At 31.8% G+C, this 21,092-nt stretch overlaps 2 protein-coding genes and 1 long non-coding RNA gene across 4 annotated transcripts; all 3 read left to right on the top strand.

Annotated features, from left to right (window-relative positions):
- The first annotated feature begins 1,728 nt into the window (after positions 1 to 1,728).
- Positions 1,729 to 20,968, top strand: Ack (activated Cdc42 kinase). 2 transcript variants are annotated; one of them, XM_090105093.1, is made up of 11 exons: positions 1,735 to 1,806; positions 1,890 to 2,103; positions 2,185 to 2,435; positions 2,698 to 3,112; positions 3,462 to 3,663; positions 13,096 to 13,291; positions 13,688 to 13,813; positions 14,100 to 14,176; positions 16,689 to 16,916; positions 17,365 to 17,487; positions 18,132 to 20,968. In XM_090105093.1, the coding sequence occupies exons 2-11, from the start codon at positions 2,017 to 2,019 to the stop codon at positions 19,148 to 19,150; spliced, it is 2,724 nt and encodes a 907-aa protein (XP_089961219.1). In that variant the 5' UTR covers positions 1,735 to 1,806; positions 1,890 to 2,016; the 3' UTR covers positions 19,151 to 20,968. The 2 variants fall into 2 exon arrangements, with proteins under 2 accessions (XP_089961217.1, XP_089961219.1); XM_090105091.1 differs by having other exon boundaries at positions 1,729 to 2,103.
- On the top strand, positions 9,310 to 10,416 carry LOC149906000 (uncharacterized). The gene is made up of 3 exons (XR_016457108.1): positions 9,310 to 9,388; positions 9,831 to 10,071; positions 10,354 to 10,416. It is a non-coding gene; the product is annotated as an uncharacterized LOC149906000 (long non-coding RNA).
- Positions 11,465 to 12,269, top strand: LOC149906001 (uncharacterized). Its single transcript, XM_090105996.1, has 2 exons — positions 11,465 to 11,674; positions 11,759 to 12,269. The coding sequence occupies exons 1-2, from the start codon at positions 11,465 to 11,467 to the stop codon at positions 12,050 to 12,052; spliced, it is 504 nt and encodes a 167-aa protein (XP_089962122.1). The 3' UTR covers positions 12,053 to 12,269.
- Positions 20,969 to 21,092: the final 124 nt, after the last annotated feature.

The following is a 21,092-nucleotide window of genomic DNA, read 5'->3' on the forward strand; positions in this document are numbered from 1 at the left end:
TCGTGCCTTTGTTCAGTTACATTTTTGCATATTCTGAAGACCAGTTTTCGTCTGCTTAGCTTAACTTCCGGTCCTAAATAGATAATTAATTGAAATTGACTACTTATATTCTAGAAAAGACTTTAAGAAGTTCTGTAGTTGTAACGTTATAGCTAGTTAGAGGGTAAAAAATATAATGCAAGTTACCTTACTTATCAGTATAAACTATAAAGGTAACTACACAGTCATCCTATTAATCCTATTTAATATGTATTATAAATGTGAAAGTTTGTATGGATGTTTGTTACTCTTTCACGCAAAAACTACTGAACCGATTACAATGAATTTTGGCATACATATAGAGGGTAACTTGGATTAACACATAGGATAGGTTTTATCCCGGAAATCCCACGGGAACGGGAACTATGCGGGTTTATCTTTGAAAATGTGGGCGAAGCCGCGGGCGGCAAGCTAGTTCTTTTATAAAAAGCTCACTTACCATAACATTTACCAGTGACTATCAATCTATACATATTTCCGATTATGTCATCAATTAAATAATATTCAGTAAATGATTGGCCCGGAATATTTGGCTTAAAAGTAATTGTTACTTGGGCGCATTTCAAAGGATCTATAGAAGTAGAAGTTATAACGACTTTGAATACTTTGTCTATACTATTTAAAATATAGGTGTGCGATATCCGGTATATTAACGGTTTCTGAAATGATAAAATATTTGAATTAGATTTTTTGTTAGCAGAATCAGAGGTGCTGAAGACATCTTCTAGGAATAATACGTACCTACTATATCGTAATCATACCTACGTTTTATGATAATTATGATAGGTACCTACTCAAAATAGGTAGAATTACAAGATTTTGAGAATTTAACAACAGCAATTTACTTACCCCACTTGTGTTTTGAATAGTGATGGATTTTTCTGCTATTGTGTCGACAGGTATACAACCAAAATCGACGTTTCGCGTATCAGATATACTATCGAGAGAAACGTTCTGCATATTCATAATCTATCATTAAATTAGTCAATAACGTTTTCTATCAAACAGCTAAAGAAAAATGTCAAAGAAATCTGCAATATTTTTTTTATATTATTTACCATAGTGTTAATTATTTTTCTATGTCCCGAAAAAGTTATGGTTTATACTAAGCTTCTTGGTATATACCGTGTGTGATACCGTGGGTATCTTGGTGGTATACCTATAAATTTTTTCACAAAAATGTGACAAAAATAATTATCAAAAAATAGGTAACTAAGTACTTTTATCAATCATACCTACAATAATTTTTATATGAATCAAAAACTACCCGCGCTCTGTACTCTAATTTCCACAGGTAATTTCACACAAGAGAAAAATCTTCACACAATTCCCTATTCCACTTTCATAATAATTATTTTGAAAAAAAAAATTAAATTTCTAATTCCATTGCAAATATGTAATTTAATTGCAATTTCACAAAAATGGGCTCTGCTGAGGTGATTTTTATTATTGTTTTTTTTTTTTTTACATGAAATGTATAATGCAATTAATAGCAATATAAGTTGTAGTGGTGTTGTCGGTGTTATATTGTGTGTGTTTACTTACATATTTTTTCGTATTTTGTCTAAAAGTTAATAATACTTTTTGAAAATACGTTCCGTTTTAAGTGTAATGTTTGTGTGTCATATTATTTATCTGTATTATCTGTCATTATCGGGTTGAAGTTTGACAGCTAAACTCAGCAATTTGCATTTTGTGAAGGCTTGCGATGTGATTGCTTGTTCGTTTTTATTTAAGTGAAATTTTTAATTACGCTCGTAAAAAAATGTGATTATAGATACAAAACATTTGTGTGATTATGATTTAAGGAAAGTAAAAAAGTGTGAATATTCTGTTTCTTTTAATTATAGATGGTTTAATTCTCAATAATATTGGTATTCCAACGCTCTCGCTACTCAATTTTTACATCCTGCGTGAAATGTTACCTTATAAAGAGATTCTTTAGAAAAACAAGAAATGCACAATATATAATTCAACATGGATTCAGGAACTGATTGGTTGTGTGAAATTTTGCAAAATGTTCAATTGGAACAATTTTATTTACCAATCCGAGATCAATTACAGGTATGTAAATAAAAACACAGTTTATTTATATCAAGAGAATAGACAAATATTTCAATAATATGCTTTCAATATTTGTTTTAGATTACTAGACTAGCACATTTTGACTATGTGCACACAGAAGATCTTGAGAGAATTGGAATTAGTAAACCAGGGATTCGTAGGCTGCTAGATGCTGTAAGAAAGAAGAAATTGCAACTATGGAATCGTAAATTCTGGAATAAACTGTTTGGCTCTTCAGGTTCTGTATCAAGAGAAAAGACTGAACTAGCACTGAGACCTCAGACCCAAACAGAAAGCAGAACTACATGTATCATATTAGAAAAAGATATTGTGTGAGTGTATTGCTTAGAAATTTTTATCCCAATATTTGTTAGCTTTGTTCAGGCATGTTATATAAATTTTAATTTTATATTTTTTTGTATAAAGTTCATTTGCATATAAATAAAACAAAAATAGATTTATTTTTAACAATTTAGGCCAGTCATAACATGATTCAACAGTAATCACCGTTTTTCATGTGTAAAAACAATAATAAAATTACACAATTACACTTATAAGTAGAAAAAATTGTACAACAATATTATTGTTTTGTAGATTACAAAATGAATTGGGCAAGGGATCATTTGGTGTGGTCCGGAAGGGTGAATGGAAAATGTCAGAGCATAATAAAACACTTCCAGTAGCTGTCAAAGTGTTAAAGGCTGATGCCTTTTCTCAGCCAGGGATATATGATGATTTCCGAAGGGAAGTAGAGGCGATGCATAGTTTGAAACATCCTAATTTAATAAAACTCCATGGAGTTGTATTCCATCCCTTGATGATGGTGTGTGAGCTCGCTACTATGGGTGCTTTATTAGACTACATTAGAGCTCAGAATGGGAAAGTGTCATTAAACTACATATCAAAGTGGTCCGGACAAGTTGCGGCCGGCATGGCTTATTTGGAGAAAAGCAGATTTCTTCACAGAGACCTTGCGTGTAGAAATATTTTATTGTCAAGCCTGGAACTGGTGAGAAACTAGTTTTTGTTATCATTTAAAATATAAGTTATTATTTATGAACTTATTAAATTAAATGATGTGTATTTGTAAATGCATATCATTGCATTAAATGCTTTTTTTTTCATTAAAATTACAAATTAATATACTTTAAATAGATGATATCATATTTATATATTAAATGAGAGTCGTTTATTTGTTTAAATTTTGCACTGAATAATAATCAAAATAAAAATTACACAAAGTTCATCCATGCATTAGTTAACTATTAATCCTTTTTATACAAAACCATTATAAATTTATAGAATTATTGTCTCTCACACTCACGTGTTTACAAAATGCAACACATTTACTCCCGCAGGTGAAAATCGGTGACTTCGGTTTAATGCGAGCGCTCCCAGACGCGGACGACTGTTACGTGATGAGCGAACGACGTCGAGTGCCGTTCCCCTGGTGCGCGCCAGAGTCACTACGGTCCAGACAGTTCTCGCATGCGTCCGATGTGTGGATGTTCGCTGTTGCTCTGTGGGAGATGTATACGTTTGGAGATGAGCCGTGGATAGGTAATTTGTAGAAGAATATTAATTAAAAAAAATAAATAAAAAATATGCAGTGGAAGAAAAATAGTATATTTCAGGACAATTTTCACACACGGCGCGATCTGATCCCATACTAAGCTTTCGCTTGTGTTATGAAAACCAGATGGCGGATAAACATAGATAATATTATATAATTTTAAATAAATATGTGTATAGATAATTAACACCCAGACACAGAGCAAACATCTATGTTCATCACACAAATATTTGCCCCGGGTGGGAATCGAACCCACAACCTCTGGCTTGAAAGGCAGGGCCACTACCAACCAAGCCAACCGGTCAGTCAAACCTGCATCCATCGCATTTACACACTTAAACCAATGTTATAATGAGCTATTTTTTCCTTCTTAAATAATTATGACATAAATTAAAGTATTATTGGGAATAGTAAGATTTTATAAAATATACAAACATGATAATAACTACATTGAATTGCATTTGAATACAAGCTTTAGTTAGGCAAAAATTATAATGTCTTACTATTGTCGTGTAACATGTATGTATTTCTAATTATATATTTTATATCATTAGAGTTTGATTAAATAATTGTTTTGTAAACGGAAACAATGTTAAAAAAGATGATTATTAAAGTATAATATTCCTTATGTAAGCATTCAATGAAAGTGTTATACCTACATACATTGCACTGTTTGTTATTATGTTGATGCTAATTTATGATAAATAGGTGCACAGTGAATTTATTAAGTGCCTTTCTTGATAGATGCTTCTTACTGTTTACTTTAAAAATGATAGAGTAACATTAGTCACTACTTTTACTTGCACGCCACTTTATTTATATCGATTCTGCACTTTATGTGAACTATATGAACATCATTGTTTTTTTCATCACTATAAATTTTTTGTTTTACTCTCTGATTGCGATAGTCAAAAACGACTGCACCAATTTTCATACTATTGACTATAGAATGTCATAGAAGTTATAATTACATAATTTGCTATAATTTTGACAAAGCGGGCGAAATCTAATAGAATATATCGTCACTGGAAAGCCAATACTACTGAAGCGCCAAAAGGCCTTTTTACAGTAGATCAATTCAAAGTTTTTTTTTCCACAAAACCAGACATAACTTTTTTTCTGATTTATGCATCGAAAAATGCTTAAGGAGAAAAAGTTTTGTGACATTATTACGCATCTAATAAAAATAAAACCTTCTGCATACTTATTTTAATTCAGGAAATAGCTGTCGCTTTAGTACTTTTACTTTATGAAGTTAGTAAACAGAAAGTACTTAATCTGTGAAATATATTTGGGGTGCGGTGTCAAAAAATACTAACAGCGCAGGTTTGTTAAATTGTACTAACGCAAATATTACTAACGTGCATTGCGGATTAATAATGTCTGAGGGTATTATTACTGAACGTTCTAATATGTCACTTATACCGTACGTTAAAACGATTTATATTATAGTAAGTTAGTACTATTGTGTCATAAAAAAAAACTAATGTATGAAAATATGATTTAAATTTAAATCTATTTTACTTATGGCGCAGTTGACATTAAGTAAATTAGACAAGTGGCAACAAAATAACTCAATCCTGTTTATTAGCAGTCGCGCGAGGTCTCATCCAGGTAGTTCTAGGTATATCTACGCTAAAAAAACCATAATAGGTTAATCACATAATATCGCAAAAAAATATAATGGTTTTAAAACAAAATGTACACAGTTTCGTAATAATCTTTATTGAAAAAAAAAACGTTATTTTAATCAGTCTTGTCTTAAACTTCTTATTAAATAATTATTACTTGATAAAAAAAAAACTTAAACAATGTCATTTAAAGTAAAATATAATAATTACAAATGTTAGCTTTATTTGGTATCATTTACGAAAAGATCAATCAATTAGGATGCATAATTAGATCCTTCATACCCGTATGAAGAATATGTATTTACTTATGTAGTATTTTGAAATAATCATTTCATCTTTCGGGCTAAATTAAACACTGTCGGCCATTGAGATGGTGCCCAAACAATTGTGTTTGTAACACTTTATTTATTAATCTTTCGCTCTTTTTTTTTCGGCTCTGAATTTTCTTTTGTATCGTCAAAATTATTCAACTTCTTTGTTTTACGTTTCTTCTTTAAACGCTTCTTTTTTTCATTAACACGGTCTGTATCATTTGATTCTGTTGAATCCTGTCCAGTGCTCGAACTATAAACAAATTCGTCACTGTCTGACAAGAAATCAATATGCTTATAAATTCGATTATTCTTTACATTTTCTTTGTTTATTGTTGTATTAATATTTTCAATCTCTTCTTCATACTCATTTTTGTTTTCTTCTGGTTCAATATTAATAACTATAGTTGCGTTGTTTAAGTTTTCAGTAGAAGCAGTTTCATCCCTAATTTGCTGTATACAAATGTCCATTTCCTTAAGATGCTCGTATAATCTTCGTTTTTTATATGGTTGCTTCAAACATAGTTCAGAAGATGGAGATCCAAAAGATGTGCTTGCTTGTTGATTATCTTCATATACTTTTCTTTTACCAGCTTCTTCTTCTTCCAAATTGTCGTCGAATCGCGAAATTACTGTTAATGAATGATTTATGGTCGGCTCTATGAACGTGTTTGACTGTATGAAATTACTTTTGAATGGGATTGGTGCCTGTTTAGAATGTATGTTATTGACGAAGGATGTTCCTTCCTGAGCATGATCTTCTATTGGTAGTAGATTATCTTGATGTATGTATGTTTCTGCCTGTATCAAATCGCATGTTTGTGAGATTGATGCCTGTGTAAAATGTATGTCTTGAGCAAAAAATGTTTCTTTATGAGTGTGGTCTGCTAGTGGATTATTCGGATCGATGCATATTTCTGCCTGTGCTAAATCGCCTGTTTGTGAGAATAATGGCTGTGTAGAATGTATGTCTTGGGTGAAGGATCTTCCTTTCTGAGCGTGTTCTCCTGTTTCAAGAGGATAATCTTTATGATTGAATATTTCTGCCCGTTCTAAATCCCTTGTTTGTGAGTTCGTTATTTGAGTGGGATAGTTTTTTTGGACTAAGGATACCCCTTCTTGAAAAGTACAGTCTTCTATTTCTGATGAATTCGGATGTATAAATTGCGATAAATCCAATCCTTGTTGTGAAAAACCAGCTTCTTTCATCATACCTGTTTAAACGACAAGTATTATTAATAAGTGATTTAATGCCCCATTTTTTTTTTGTTTTTACTTTTCCATATTTATATTTTTTAATATTGTAGAAAAAAATACTTATTATAATTATATTTCTTGTAAATAAGTATAATTATTAAATGTTGTTTATTCACACATTTATACACACGACATGACATTCACCCACATCGTCAGACAGGCAGAGTTATCTTAGCTAAAAGAATAGTATTGATAGCTTAGTGCTAGTTAAAATTTAAAGTTAAAATAAGTTACTGAAACTTCACCGTCTTTTGTTGGGAGTAAGTATCTCCAAAATTTTATATTCTTCATTGCGTGGATGCCGTAAATTTGTGACGAAACTATCCTGTTCGGAGTCTGACCCAATATCGCTTTCGTCTTTGGCAAATAGTCTACGAACAACATTTGGCTTAGGCGATGATTCTTTTGAATTTGCGTTTACAGTACGCATGTTTGTAAATTTTCTAAAAAATGAGGATCGTCGACTGTCCATGCTCCGTTTTCTATGATTCTGAAAATTTAGATTGTAAGTGCCTAATAATAATAATACAATAATTATGAATACCTAATACAAATATCTGACGATAACTAGTATAGGTAGAATACGCACTATTTCAAGAATGATGAAATAGAAATAACAGAAAACATTGTACCTATACATATCTATGTATTATTTGTGTAGGTTACTAGTATGTTATCAATATTATTAAACTTCCGTAATTTGTACACACATTCTCGTTACCTATCTTGTCTTGCAAGAATAATCTCTTTAATTAATTACCTTTCCTAACAATATAAATGGGCAATAATACCAATGAATACCTACTTATTCTTAGATAGATAGGTAACGACAATTACGACAACGCAAACAAAGCCAGATAATAATATGCGAATAATAGATCAATAACCATACAGAAATAGTTTTGTAAAATGCAGGAATAATATTTACTTACCTAGTTTTAATTATACGAACAACTAACTCGGCCGCCGCGTAGGCGGAACAAGCAAAAATGCGTCACTCAGTCACCGCTGCTCGAAACCGACCCACAACGGTCAACTGAACCGCCGTCAAATCCCGCGCAATGTAGGTATTCTAAATACTTAAAAGATGTAACCAGAACTTATTTGAATTTCAAAAGACTAAGGTTAATCTTTATGATAAGTTTACGAACTTCTTAATACTAAACGACTAATGTAATTTTTTTTTTGTAAAATAATCCATACTAAAAGTACAATTCTCTTCAATTTCACTGATTGCAAATATTCTTACTGAAGACTCAAACAAATATTTAAGTAAAGCAAATATACTTACACTATTATCTATTAAAAAACTGTGTAAACAAAATATACTAACGCGCCACCACATCTGTTTCTACGTAAACCAAATTTACTTAACCACCGTAACGATTTGTATTGTAAAGTGCTAAAGCGACATCAATGAATAAAATAGCGTATTTTGAGTTGCTGAACGAGCTCAGTGTGGCTAATGTCCGGTAATATAAATACTTAAACGACAAATTTTAAAATTCAAAGATAAATTGTATTATGTAAGCATTTCTCAAAAAAGCAAAGTTATGAAAAACGTCCGACATTTGAGGTGCTAAAACGCCACAAAAGTCCTCAGATCGCCATGAAACCTAGACCATTAGACGCGGAATAAAAAATCCAATCCATCGATATATATAACTCATTTTGGCCAAAGTGGCGCTTTAGTAGTTTTGGATTTTCACTGACGATATGTATATCGTCAGTGAAAATCCAAAACTACTAAAGCGCCACTTTGGCCAAAATGAGTTATATATATCGATGGATTGGATTTTTTATTCCGCGTCTAATGGTCTAGGTTTCATGGCGATCTGAGGACTTTTGTGGCGTTTTAGCACCTCAAATGTCGGACGTTTTTCATAACTTTGCTTTTTTGAGAAATGCTTACATAATACAATTTATCTTTGAATTTTAAAATTTGTCGTTTAAGTATTTATATTACCGGACATTAGCCACACTGAGCTCGTTCAGCAACTCAAAATACGCTATTTTATTCATTGATGTCGCTTTAGCACTTTACAATACAAATCGTTACGGTGGTTAAGTAAATTTGCTTTACGTAGAAACAGATGTGGTGGCGCGTTAGTATATTTTGTTTACACAGTTTTTTAATAGATAATAGTGTAAGTATATTTGCTTTACTTAAATATTTGTTTGAGTATTTAGTAAGAATATTTGCAATCAGTGAAATTGAAGAGAATTGTACTTTTAGTATGGATTATTTTACAAAAAAAAAATTACATTAGTCGTTTAGTATTAAGAAGTTCGTAAACTTATCATAAAGATTAACCTTAGTCTTTTGAAATTCAAATAAGTTCTGGTTACATCTTTTAAGTATTTAGAATACCTACATTGCGCGGGATTTGACAATTGACGGCGGTTCAGTTGACCGTTGTTAGTCGGTTTCGAGCAGCGGTGACTGAGTGACGCATTTTTGCTTGTTCCGCCTACGCGGCGGCCGAGTTAGTTGTTCGTATAATTAAAACTAGGTAAGTAAATATTATTCCTGCATTTTACAAAACTATTTCTGTATGGTTATTGATCTATTATTCGCATATTATTATCTGGCTTTGTTTGCGTTGTCGTAATTGTCGTTACCTATCTATCTAAGAATAAGTAGGTATTCATTGGTATTATTGCCCATTTATATTGTTAGGAAAGGTAATTAATTAAAGAGATTATTCTTGCAAGACAAGATAGGTAACGAGAATGTGTGTACAAATTACGGAAGTTTAATAATATTGATAACATACTAGTAACCTACACAAATAATACATAGATATGTATAGGTACAATGTTTTCTGTTATTTCTATTTCATCATTCTTGAAATAGTGCGTATTCTACCTATACTAGTTATCGTCAGATATTTGTATTAGGTATTCATAATTATTGTATTATTATTATTAGGCACTTACAATCTAAATTTTCAGAATCATAGAAAACGGAGCATGGACAGTCGACGATCCTCATTTTTTAGAAAATTTACAAACATGCGTACTGTAAACGCAAATTCAAAAGAATCATCGCCTAAGTCAAATGTTGTTCGTAGACTATTTGCCAAAGACGAAAGCGATATTGGGTCAGACTCCGAACAGGATAGTTTCGTCACAAATTTACGGCATCCACGCAATGAAGAATATAAAATTTTGGAGATACTCCCAACAAAAGACGGTGAAGTTTCAGTTACTTATTTTAACTTTAAATTTTAACTAGCACTAAGCTATCAATACTATTCTTTTAGCTAAGATAACTCTGCCTGTCTGACGATGTGGGTGAATGTCATGTCGTGTGTATAAATGTGTGAATAAACAACATTTAATAATTATACTTATTTACAAGAAATATAATTATAATATTTTTTTCTACAATATTAAAAATATAAATATGGAAAAGTAAAAACAAAAAAAAATGGGGCATTAAATCACTTATTAATAATACTTGTCGTTTAAACAGGTATGATGAAAGAAGCTGGTTTTTCACAACAAGGATTGGATTTATCGCAATTTATACATCCGAATTCATCAGGAATTGAAGACTGTACTTTTCAAGAAGGGGTATCCTTAGTCCAAAAAAACTATCCCACTCAAATAACGAACTCACAAACAAGGGATTTAGAACGGGCAGAAATATTCAATCATAAAGATTATCCTCTTGAAACAGGAGAACACGCTCAGAAAGGAAGATCCTTCACCCAAGACATACATTCTACACAGCCATTATTCTCACAAACAGGCGATTTAGCACAGGCAGAAATATGCATCGATCCGAATAATCCACTAGAAGACCACACTCATAAAGAAACATTTTTTGCTCAAGACATACATTCAACACAGGCATCAATCTCACAAACTGGCGATTTGATACAGGCAGAAACATACTTACATCAAGATAATCTAATACCGATACAAGTACATGCTAAGGAAGAAATATCCTTCGTCCATAACATACATTTTACACAGGCATCAATCTCACAAACATGCGATTTGATACAGGCAGAAACATACATACATCAAGATAATCTACTACCAATAGAAGATCATGCTCAGGAAGGAACATCCTTCGTCAATAACATACATTCTAAACAGGCACCAATCTCATTCAAAAGTAATTTCATACAGTCAAACACGTTCATAGAGCCGACCAATCATTCATTAACAGTAATTTCGCGATTCGACGACAATTTGGAAGAAGAAGAAGCTGGTAAAAGAAAAGTATATGAAGATAACCAACAAGCAAGCACATCTTTTGGATCTCCATCTTCTGAACTATGTTTGAAGCAACCATATAAAAAACGAAGATTATACGAGCATCTTAAGGAAATGGACATTTGTATACAGCAAATTAGGGATGAAACTGCTTCTACTGAAAACTTAAACAACGCAACTATATTGAACCAGAAGAAAACAAAAATGAGTATGAAGAAGAGATTGAAAATATTAATACAACAATAAACAAAGAAAATGTAAAGAATAATCGAATTTATAAGCATATTGATTTCTTGTCAGATAGTGACGAATTTGTGACTAGCATCCAAATGAATTATCTCTTGCCTGGACACACTTATATGCCAGTGGACTCAATGCATTATGTTATAGAAAAAAGTGTTACAAACACAATTGTTTGGGCACCATCTCAATGGCCGACAGTGTTTAATTTAGCCCGAAAGAATCCTAAGCCCTATCATGTGAATGTCTTAACATTTAAGGATTTTTGCGGCTGGGATATTGTCGCAGATAAATACTTTAAGGGAAATCTGACGGGAAAAATATCGAAAGTAGGTAACTCAATCGTTGTCTTTTCATAATTACACTTAGGAGACTATTTTGATATAAATATTCTAACTTTAAAAATATTACAGGTGCGTACAGCGACATTTAAAAAAGCTGAACCCCAGAAGATGACAGTTAAATATACAATGGCGACGGATGAAGCAAAGGAAAACATTGAAATAATTAATAAAAACAAAAATCTACAACCGAAAAATATTTACAAGAGTCGCCTACCTATATCAAAAAAGAAATACGAAGATTTATGGAAACTTTGTACAACAAAAATAATTCCTGAAAACTACCATCAAGAATATGCAAATTTTCCAAATGCCATGAATATCCAGGACAGCCTTCAAGAAACGGATGTCGAAGACAACGTTTAATTACAAAAAATGGCAACAAATTAAAATTCTAATTATTATTAAGTTAAATAATATTTTTTATACCTAAAATTTTATAACTATGATTATTTCAAAATACTACATAAATACATATTCTTCATACGGGTATGAAGGATCTAATTATGCATCCTAATTGATTGATCTTTTCGTAAATGATACCAAATAAAGCTAACATTTGTGATTATTATATTTTACTTTAAATGACATTGTTTAAGTTTTTTTTTATCAAGTAATAATTATTTAATAAGAAGTTTAAGACAAGACTGATTAAAATAACGTTTTTTTTTTCAATAAAGATTATTACGAAACTGTGTACATTTTGTTTTAAAACCATTATATTTTTTTGCGATATTATATTGTGATTAACCTATTATGGTTTTTTTAGCGTAGATATACCTAGAACTACCTGGATGAGACCTCGCGCGACTGCTAATAAACAGGATTGAGTTATTTTGTTGCCACTTGTCTAATTTACTTAATGTCAACTGCGCCATAAGTAAAATAGATTTAAATTTAAATCATATTTTCATACATTAGTTTTTTTTTATGACACAATAGTACTAACTTACTATAATATAAATCGTTTTAACGTACGGTATAAGTGACATATTAGAACGTTCAGTAATAATACCCTCAGACATTATTAATCCGCAATGCACGTTAGTAATATTTGCGTTAGTACAATTTAACAAACCTGCGCTGTTAGTATTTTTTGACACCGCACCCCAAATATATTTCACAGATTAAGTACTTTCTGTTTACTAACTTCATAAAGTAAAAGTACTAAAGCGACAGCTATTTCCTGAATTAAAATAAGTATGCTGAAGGTTTTATTTTTATTAGATGCGTAATAATGTCACAAAACTTTTTCTCCTTAAGCATTTTTCGATGCATAAATCAGAAAAAAAGTTATGTCTGGTTTTGTGGAAAAAAAAACTTTGAATTGATCTACTGTAAAAAGGCCTTTTGGCGCTTCAGTAGTATTGGCTTTCCAGTGACGATATCATATTTTTCTTCCCACATAGGTTTAAATGGATCAGAAATTCTTCGTCTCATAATGCGCGAAGGCCAAAGACTATCAGCGCCTAAAGCCTGTCCTCCAGACGTGTACATGTTGATGATGCAGTGTTGGGACTTGAATCCCAAAGAACGGCCCACTTTTGCCGGCATCTTGCAGTATATGGAAGCTAATAAATTCGAAACGGCTGTTGCTGATTTGAGGTAAGTTAATTTAACTTTTCGTTTATTTTAATTGTAGAGTAGGTTTTTGTTAAATTACATAATATGTATTTACAAAATTATCAATGATTTATTTTTCAATGTTTTTTCGTCGAAAACATATTTGATTGAACAGAAGCTTCTAATAAACGTGTTTACATTTTATTTTTGTGGAAAATAAATCCTCATTCTAGTTCTGTACTGAAATATGCTTTATAAATGTATTTAAACATCTATTTAAATAAGAAGGAAAAATGTTATGCGGTATGCCCAAATTGTTAAAGATTTTAAAATTTTTTGTGGTTCGAAATTTATTTATTTATTTATAAATAATATATTTCTGAAATACCGATATATCGCAAAATTGCGATGTTATTTATAAGTTTTCTATCGAAACAGTTACAGAAAGCAAGGTCAGATGACAATAGAGGCGGGCGACTCTATTATCCTGATTGATAAACGGCCCGAGTTGCACTGGTGGAAGGGACAGAACCAACGCACGCTGGAAGTCGGACTATTTCCTAGGTAATATTATATTTGTATCATTTAATAGAAATAAATATTGTGCGATAGGAAATGGAATTACTAATATTTATTCTCAAATATAGATTATTTTCATAAAAATTCAAAATTTTGTTGGATTGTGCCATTTTTTTTTTCATTTTTAGCATATTTAGGGTTCAATTTTCTTCATCATCATAAACTCAATATAAATGATAGAGAGATGTTTTTAAGTTTGTAAACTAAAAAGGTTTGCATCAAAAATAAATTGAAATGCATAAGGATACTGATATTTTTTTTTATTTTGCAGTACTATTGTAACGGTGGCGAAGAACAAAAATGTTGCAGTAACGAAAAAAGCTCAAACTCTATCACCAAGCAGAAGGCGTAAGTAACCTTGTTTATAAAGTTTTTGACTTTTAAGACGTATTTTTATGTTTTGCGTAGGATTTGTTTCGCTTACGGATGTTTAAACATGTTATTAAAATATAACCGTATTTATAGGTAAAAGCTAATGGAGGGTGATTTTTTTACGAGGCTTGACTTATTTATACAAATGATTAAAAACATTTACTGATAAAGATAAAATCCATTGATTAATTTTCTACGATAAATAATTATTATTATGCTGAAAGAGTAAATATTTATGACTAGCGTAAACAAATTTCAATTTACAATTAACCAAAACTTATATTTGTCAATGTATTAAAGTGCTTAAAGGTGAATTAATATTTACGCAAATATTTATTTTTAACGCTTCATTGGATTAACTGGGAATTTTATTTTTGAACTTTTCTTAACATATTGCAAAGTAGAATTCAAAGATTATAATTGTTTGCATAAAGATCTCTGATCTCGTCCAATGTTAATCAAACCATATGCATATAACTTAGTTAATATGAAACGCACGAGGCTATTATGTAAGGTTCATTATCGTATTTACGTATATGGCGACGCAGGAGTGTCGTATGCGTCATAGTTTCACTATCACGTATAAAAGTCAATTTTGTAGGTTTTAGTGCTCTATTTTTTCATTATAAATTTAAAACTGACTTTAAATCTACATGACATAATGATATCTTCTACCTATATTTATATATAGTCTTTGAGGTAAACTCGTGGGATTTGTATGAGATATTGTGATGTAGGAAACAATAGTCCATCAATATATTGTTCAAATATTAACGCATCTGTACCTACTTTTGTTATAGTCAAGTAAAAGTTCATCTGTCTTTTTTACATAATATTTTGAAGTTATGGTCTACAATGAGCACAATATACTCGAGATCTAAAATGTACCCATAACAAAGACGGATAGCAAGCTATACAATTTTACTATAACGCACGTGGTATAAAATATAAATACATTAACATTAAAATTCACAATCAGTGACTAAGTGGAAATAACGCTTGTATATCAAAATAAATTATTCATTGTTTGTTTTACGTTACACCCATAACTTCGTTTAAAACAAATAAAGTACCTACCGATAATAATCACTAAATAAATAGAAACCAAAAGAAAAATATAATAAACTAGATTTTCACCCGCGGCTTTGCCCGCTATTTCATAGAAAAACTTGCATAGTCACGGGACTGCGAGTTTTTCTAGCAACGGTCCTGTGGGATTTCCGGGATAAAAAGCCTAAGCCTATGTCTTATTCTGGGTCTTCAGCTACCTACATACCAAATTTCAATGTAATCGGTTCAGTAGTATTTGCATGAAAGAGTAACAAACATCCATCCTCACAAACTTTCGCTTTATAATATTAGAAGGATACGATTATTTCTTCTTGTTACATTAATTATGAATTGGGTGCGGATTAGCCTTGCCGCGTATCACACAAGGTCAGGAAGATACGTGCAACTTATAGCAATGCCTTGTGAACTTGAAACGATACGAGTAAACAGGTGTTCAATAATATGATATTATAAATAAAACCGGCCAAGTGCGAGTCGGGCTCGCGCACAAAGGGTTCCGTAGCAGCAAATATAATAAATTACAGTTAAATCAACCTATCTCAAAAACTATAAGAGATACTTTGATCAAACCAAAAATCGTTGAAAGAGTTAATTAGCATGCATCACCTCTATTTTTTTTAGAATTTTATACCCCGTAGTTATAAAAATAGAGGGGGGGGGACATACTTTTTACGACTTTGAGAGCTGATATCTCAAAAACCGTTCACTTTAAGAAAAATGTTTTTTAGAAAACTTTATATCATTTTAAAAGACCTTTCCATTGATACCCCACACGGGTATGTACATCGAAAAAAAAAATTTCATCCCTCAGTTACATGTATGGGGGGCCCCACCCCCAATTCTTTTTTTTACTATTTAGTGTCATATTTTTGTAGCGGTTCATACAACACATATTCCCATCAAATTTCATCACTGTAGTACTTATAGTTTCCGAGTAAATCGGCTGTGACAGACGGACAGACGGACAGACGGACAGACGGACATGACGAAACTATAAGGGTTCCGTTTTTGCCATTTTGGCTACGGAACCCTAAAAACGAAAATAAGAAAAACCATCGAAGGTATTATTACCAAGTACTGTACTAATTAGTGTTTTTTTTTATTGGTCACGCAAATTAAGTGAAATATTTTTTTTAAGTACTTAAGTACGCAAATTTACATTTGATCAATTTTTATCTGTTTATCCGGACTAATCTATTAGTTATCTGTAAAACTCATTTAAATGGGCTTTTATTCGATGATAAGAAATGGTCAGAGAACAGCATATTATGTAAAATAAAATATTCGTTTGATATTATAAGGAATAGACTAGACCTTCCAAAATGTAATTGATATTTGAGAAACCTAAAACGTTATACATTAAAGAATGGTAACAAAAAAAAAATAAAATCTTAATAATCATCAAATTAATTTTTAGACTCCACCCAAACGTCGCCATCGAAAATACCAATCGCATCTGACGATTCAGAAGTGATTCTTCGCAAACGTCGCACGATAGAGTCCACTCAGCCCTCAACGACGCGGGCCGGCAACAGCGCCAACAAGCAATTCAACTACAACAAGCTTATCAATGATAGAACGCTACAGCATAATGAAAGAATCGCGAGGGCAGCTAGGGATAATCAATCGAGGAGTTTGAACCAGGGTAAGTTAAAAAAAAATAGCAGAAATTAGTGTAATGTCGGAATTATCACTCAGGAAATAGAATTCCGTGCAACATCGCATGATAGTGTTCACTTGGCTAGTGACCAGCGGGCCGGCAACAGCGCCAGCAAGCCCTTCAACTAGCCGATCAATCACATTTACACAGACATTAAAACATCCCAATTTTTCATAAATGTATTTCATGTATTTTGTAGTAACAAAAAACATATTATACAACGCGCGTATAAGCATTGTTGTATGTATTGTAATATGGTCAATAAAAAATATATTCTGTATTAGCGAAGAATCCTGGAAAGAGCTCGTTCATTACATATTAACAAAGACTGGTCAGACTAATACCTTTTCATAGAATTTTCAAAAATGAAGTGCATTTCAAAACCATTCCTGCCAACCAAAACCATTATCTGACAAAAATATTTTATTTGTAGTTAAAGAAGATCTCCTGATCGACCTGGATCTTCCTCCATCGACGAGTCGCACGACACCCGCTAAAAAACCAGTCAGTCAAAACGTGTCTATTCTTGATGAACCTATCGATGTACCTGAAGTTGGTAAGTTATTTATAATATTGCACGCCTCATAAGCGAAGCGTTGAGGTGGGTACTGGGTACTACTGTCACTTCGCGCAAAACATCTGATTTTTCAAACTTAAAATGTCTTTATGTATCATACATTGCACTTGTAAGATAATACATACACACACATATTAAGAAAAAACACTATTTTTAACGTTCATGATATTTTTGATGTCATTTTTGTTATTTAAACTAGTTAAAAAACATTTTAAAAAAGTTCTGTCTTGGACGTCCGTGTGTCTGTATGTGCGGATCCTTTTTCTTGTTAACACGATAGCGACCGAAATACTTTACTAATCGAGTCTTTTTTTTTCTCTTACGCTTGAGTATGCTCAGGAATAGAACCCTTTCATTTTTCAGGGTCTGATTCGATGTGGTTTAATTGTTATTAAATAAACAAAAATAATAATTAATAAATATTTATTAAAAAAAATTATGAGGCGTGCACTTTTGGATTTTCCAAATTATTTTTTTCTGATCTCATACAACAGTTTCAGTTTTAATAATAGAATGAAATTGTTAATATAAATCATGTTTAAGTAAAATAAACCTGTATTGGTGTTTCGTCAGACACTATTTAATATTTTTAATTGTAATATATTTTGTCAATGTTTAATCAGGTAATGAAGCCGATTGGGGTCAACAGAGCATAGAAAGCCTACCAACCTATTCGTCTAATGCAACGAGCCAGCAGCAACAATCTAATCTCTACGGTGCTAAATCACTAGACAGTCTCAATGTTCTAGCGACCCCTAGCAACAATCAAAACAACACAAGAAATGATCCATTTGATACATCGCAGTTTTGGCCCATCACTAGACCAAATGAAACCTATAGCACAAGAACCAACTATGATATTAACGTAGTTAATACTCCACACGAAACCAACGAATCTCACACTCGCACATATTCAAGCAACGATTTCTCAAACTCACAAACATACGAAAACGCAGCTAGCTCTAGTTTAAACACGCTATCATATGGCACTCTCACAAATACATACTCAAATAGCGAAGCTCTCTCTGAATTAAGCGTAACCAACTCATTAGCACAAATGTCTCTAGATGATAGGATATCTGAATCGTTGAATCTCAGATCGAAAAACACTAATTATGAAGTAATTTACGCAAATAGTGCGATCAATAAAAATGGTCCTTCCACATCGGGTGCCAATGCAGTTGAATACAGAGACGATTTTCCCGTTTACAACAATTTCGACATAAACCCTGAACAGCAGCAGTTCATATTGGAAACGAAGGACTATTACACGAAATATTCCACACCAAAAGTGACTAGCAACTACGAGAAGAACATATACGTGCCAAAGGACGAGGGGGAGAAGTTGCGGAATTTCAGCGAGCAATTGGAGAATTCTAAAAACTACACCGCGCTGAAGTATCAGAATGTGGATATGGGGCAATATGGGTATTCGGGGTTCGGTTATGCAGCGTCTACGTCTCGTAATGCGGCATATGACGAAGTGAACGAAACAGCGAGTAATATTTACAGTGAGATTAATGATCCAAGCCAGTATTACGCGCAAGCGACGTACTCTAACGCGTGTTTGTATGACGAAGTGTATGAGCCATCACCGCGCCCGCATCGACCCGCGCCACCTTGCCCTTCTAAACCTAAATGACGTTTTTAAGTAATGTCAAGTTTATCCAATATATTAGGATACGATTTTGGACGTTGTAAATACGCGAATTTTTAATAATATAATATGATCAATGCAGCTACGTACAAGAATTACGCAATTTGCGTATTTCTTTATTATTTTTTTAAAGCAGCTATACGACTAGAGTTTTTTTAAGAATTTCTACTATATGAAGATTCGTTATTGTATATAGTCATTTTTATTTTTAATTCGAACTTTACTGTCTTCCCATTTCTAGGGAAAAATTGTCAACAACTTTTTTATCTAATAGACTTTAAGACATGTCCTTAATTTAATATTTCGTCCTAATTGAAATTAACAGTTAGTGTTATTTAATCATATGGAAAATATAGTGTCACAAAATATTATCAACTCTTGAGTATAAGTCGACATATACCCGGTATATTTGAATCATAGCATTCTAAAAAAGGACCAGTGCTCCAACAGTGAACATTAAATAATTAGTGAAGACTAATCTATACTGGGTCTGGCAGGACTTCAGCTTAACTATTTTGTCCAGAACAGACTCCTAGACTACCAGTGAATTAAAAGTGAAATGCATGTGCCCCTTAACCCATAAGAAGCTTTTTTGGCAAATACATATATTATTCCCTTGATTATTCCATATATGAGCATAATCATATCGTCAGAAGACTGACACGGTAAATGCCATTTCGTTGCTTTATATTCTGATTTGAAGAGTATTATTTTGAGATTAAGTTATGTAGTGTGTTCATTGTAGTAATTTAGATGTAATTGGAGTATGATATTTATGTTCTCTTATTTAAAGTACCTTTATCATATCAATTTATCTCACAAAGGGTTCTCATATAGAATTATTGTTTTTAAAACATAATAGATTGTTTTAATTTTTATTATGTGTAATAATTTTTGATTTAGATTAGTATCTAGTTTTGTTTGTGTGTGTGAGTACTTTTTACAATCGGGCTCGATTTTGAATTATTTAATATTTTATTTTAGTTTTTCAGTGACCCTCATTTTCTAAATTATTCCTTGCATTATCTATTATCGATACTACATATTTCTTTGATCTTATCTATTTACAAAGTATTATATTTTGTGTTTCATACTCAGCGAACATTATATATTAAGAAATCAAAGACTTACAGCCCGAGCAAATTAAGCCATCATCATAATGGCCCAATGGACCATCAGCGGAAATAATTCGTTTAAATTTGAAAATCTATTTGTGCAGGTTCTAGACATATGAGCAAAAATCTAAAGGGTCCTTTGACCACAACCTGCTCAAACCCTCAGCTCACCCTACCATTGAGGACTTTCGATATTATTATCTTGACATGATAAGGAATAACTCTAGCCATTTTCAAAACTACACGAATTATTTCGGCTTTATTTATTTTCTCATACTATTAAACACGATTTATTAATTTTATTTTTATCCCGTTATTTCGATCACTTTATAATGAGCGTGGTCACGCAAAGACACGTGACCTTGCTGTAAAGTTTTCACAACGAAAATTATGAATAAATCGCGTTTAAATTCGATACAAAGTCTTTAATTTAACAAATTGTTGACTGATTTTTAATTTGTGCATTCATGATCCAAATAATATATGAATATGTTACAATTATTTGGATGTGTCTTGCGCGTATTGTCTTTGAGAAATATTTAACAGTGTACTAGTTACTATAAAAGTATGTTATTATTTATATAATATAATTTATATCGGCAGTCTAATAATTGGTTAATTTAGTCAAGAAATACTTATTAGATTTGGGTAATTTCACAACTTCAAAATAATATATTTTCGTAATAGGTAGGTAGTTAAATTTATGCCTTGTGTTGCCAGAAATTAAAAGGTATAGGTACATAAAAGTATCAAAGATATATAAGTTTAGAAACAAAAATATATAACATATATAGAAATAATCATAATCCCAT

This window comes from Colias eurytheme, chromosome 9 (assembly GCF_061535395.1).
Source record: "Colias eurytheme isolate Ceu_HAF_F1 chromosome 9, ilColEury1 Martin Lab GWU primary, whole genome shotgun sequence".
NCBI lineage: Eukaryota > Metazoa > Arthropoda > Insecta > Lepidoptera > Pieridae > Colias > Colias eurytheme.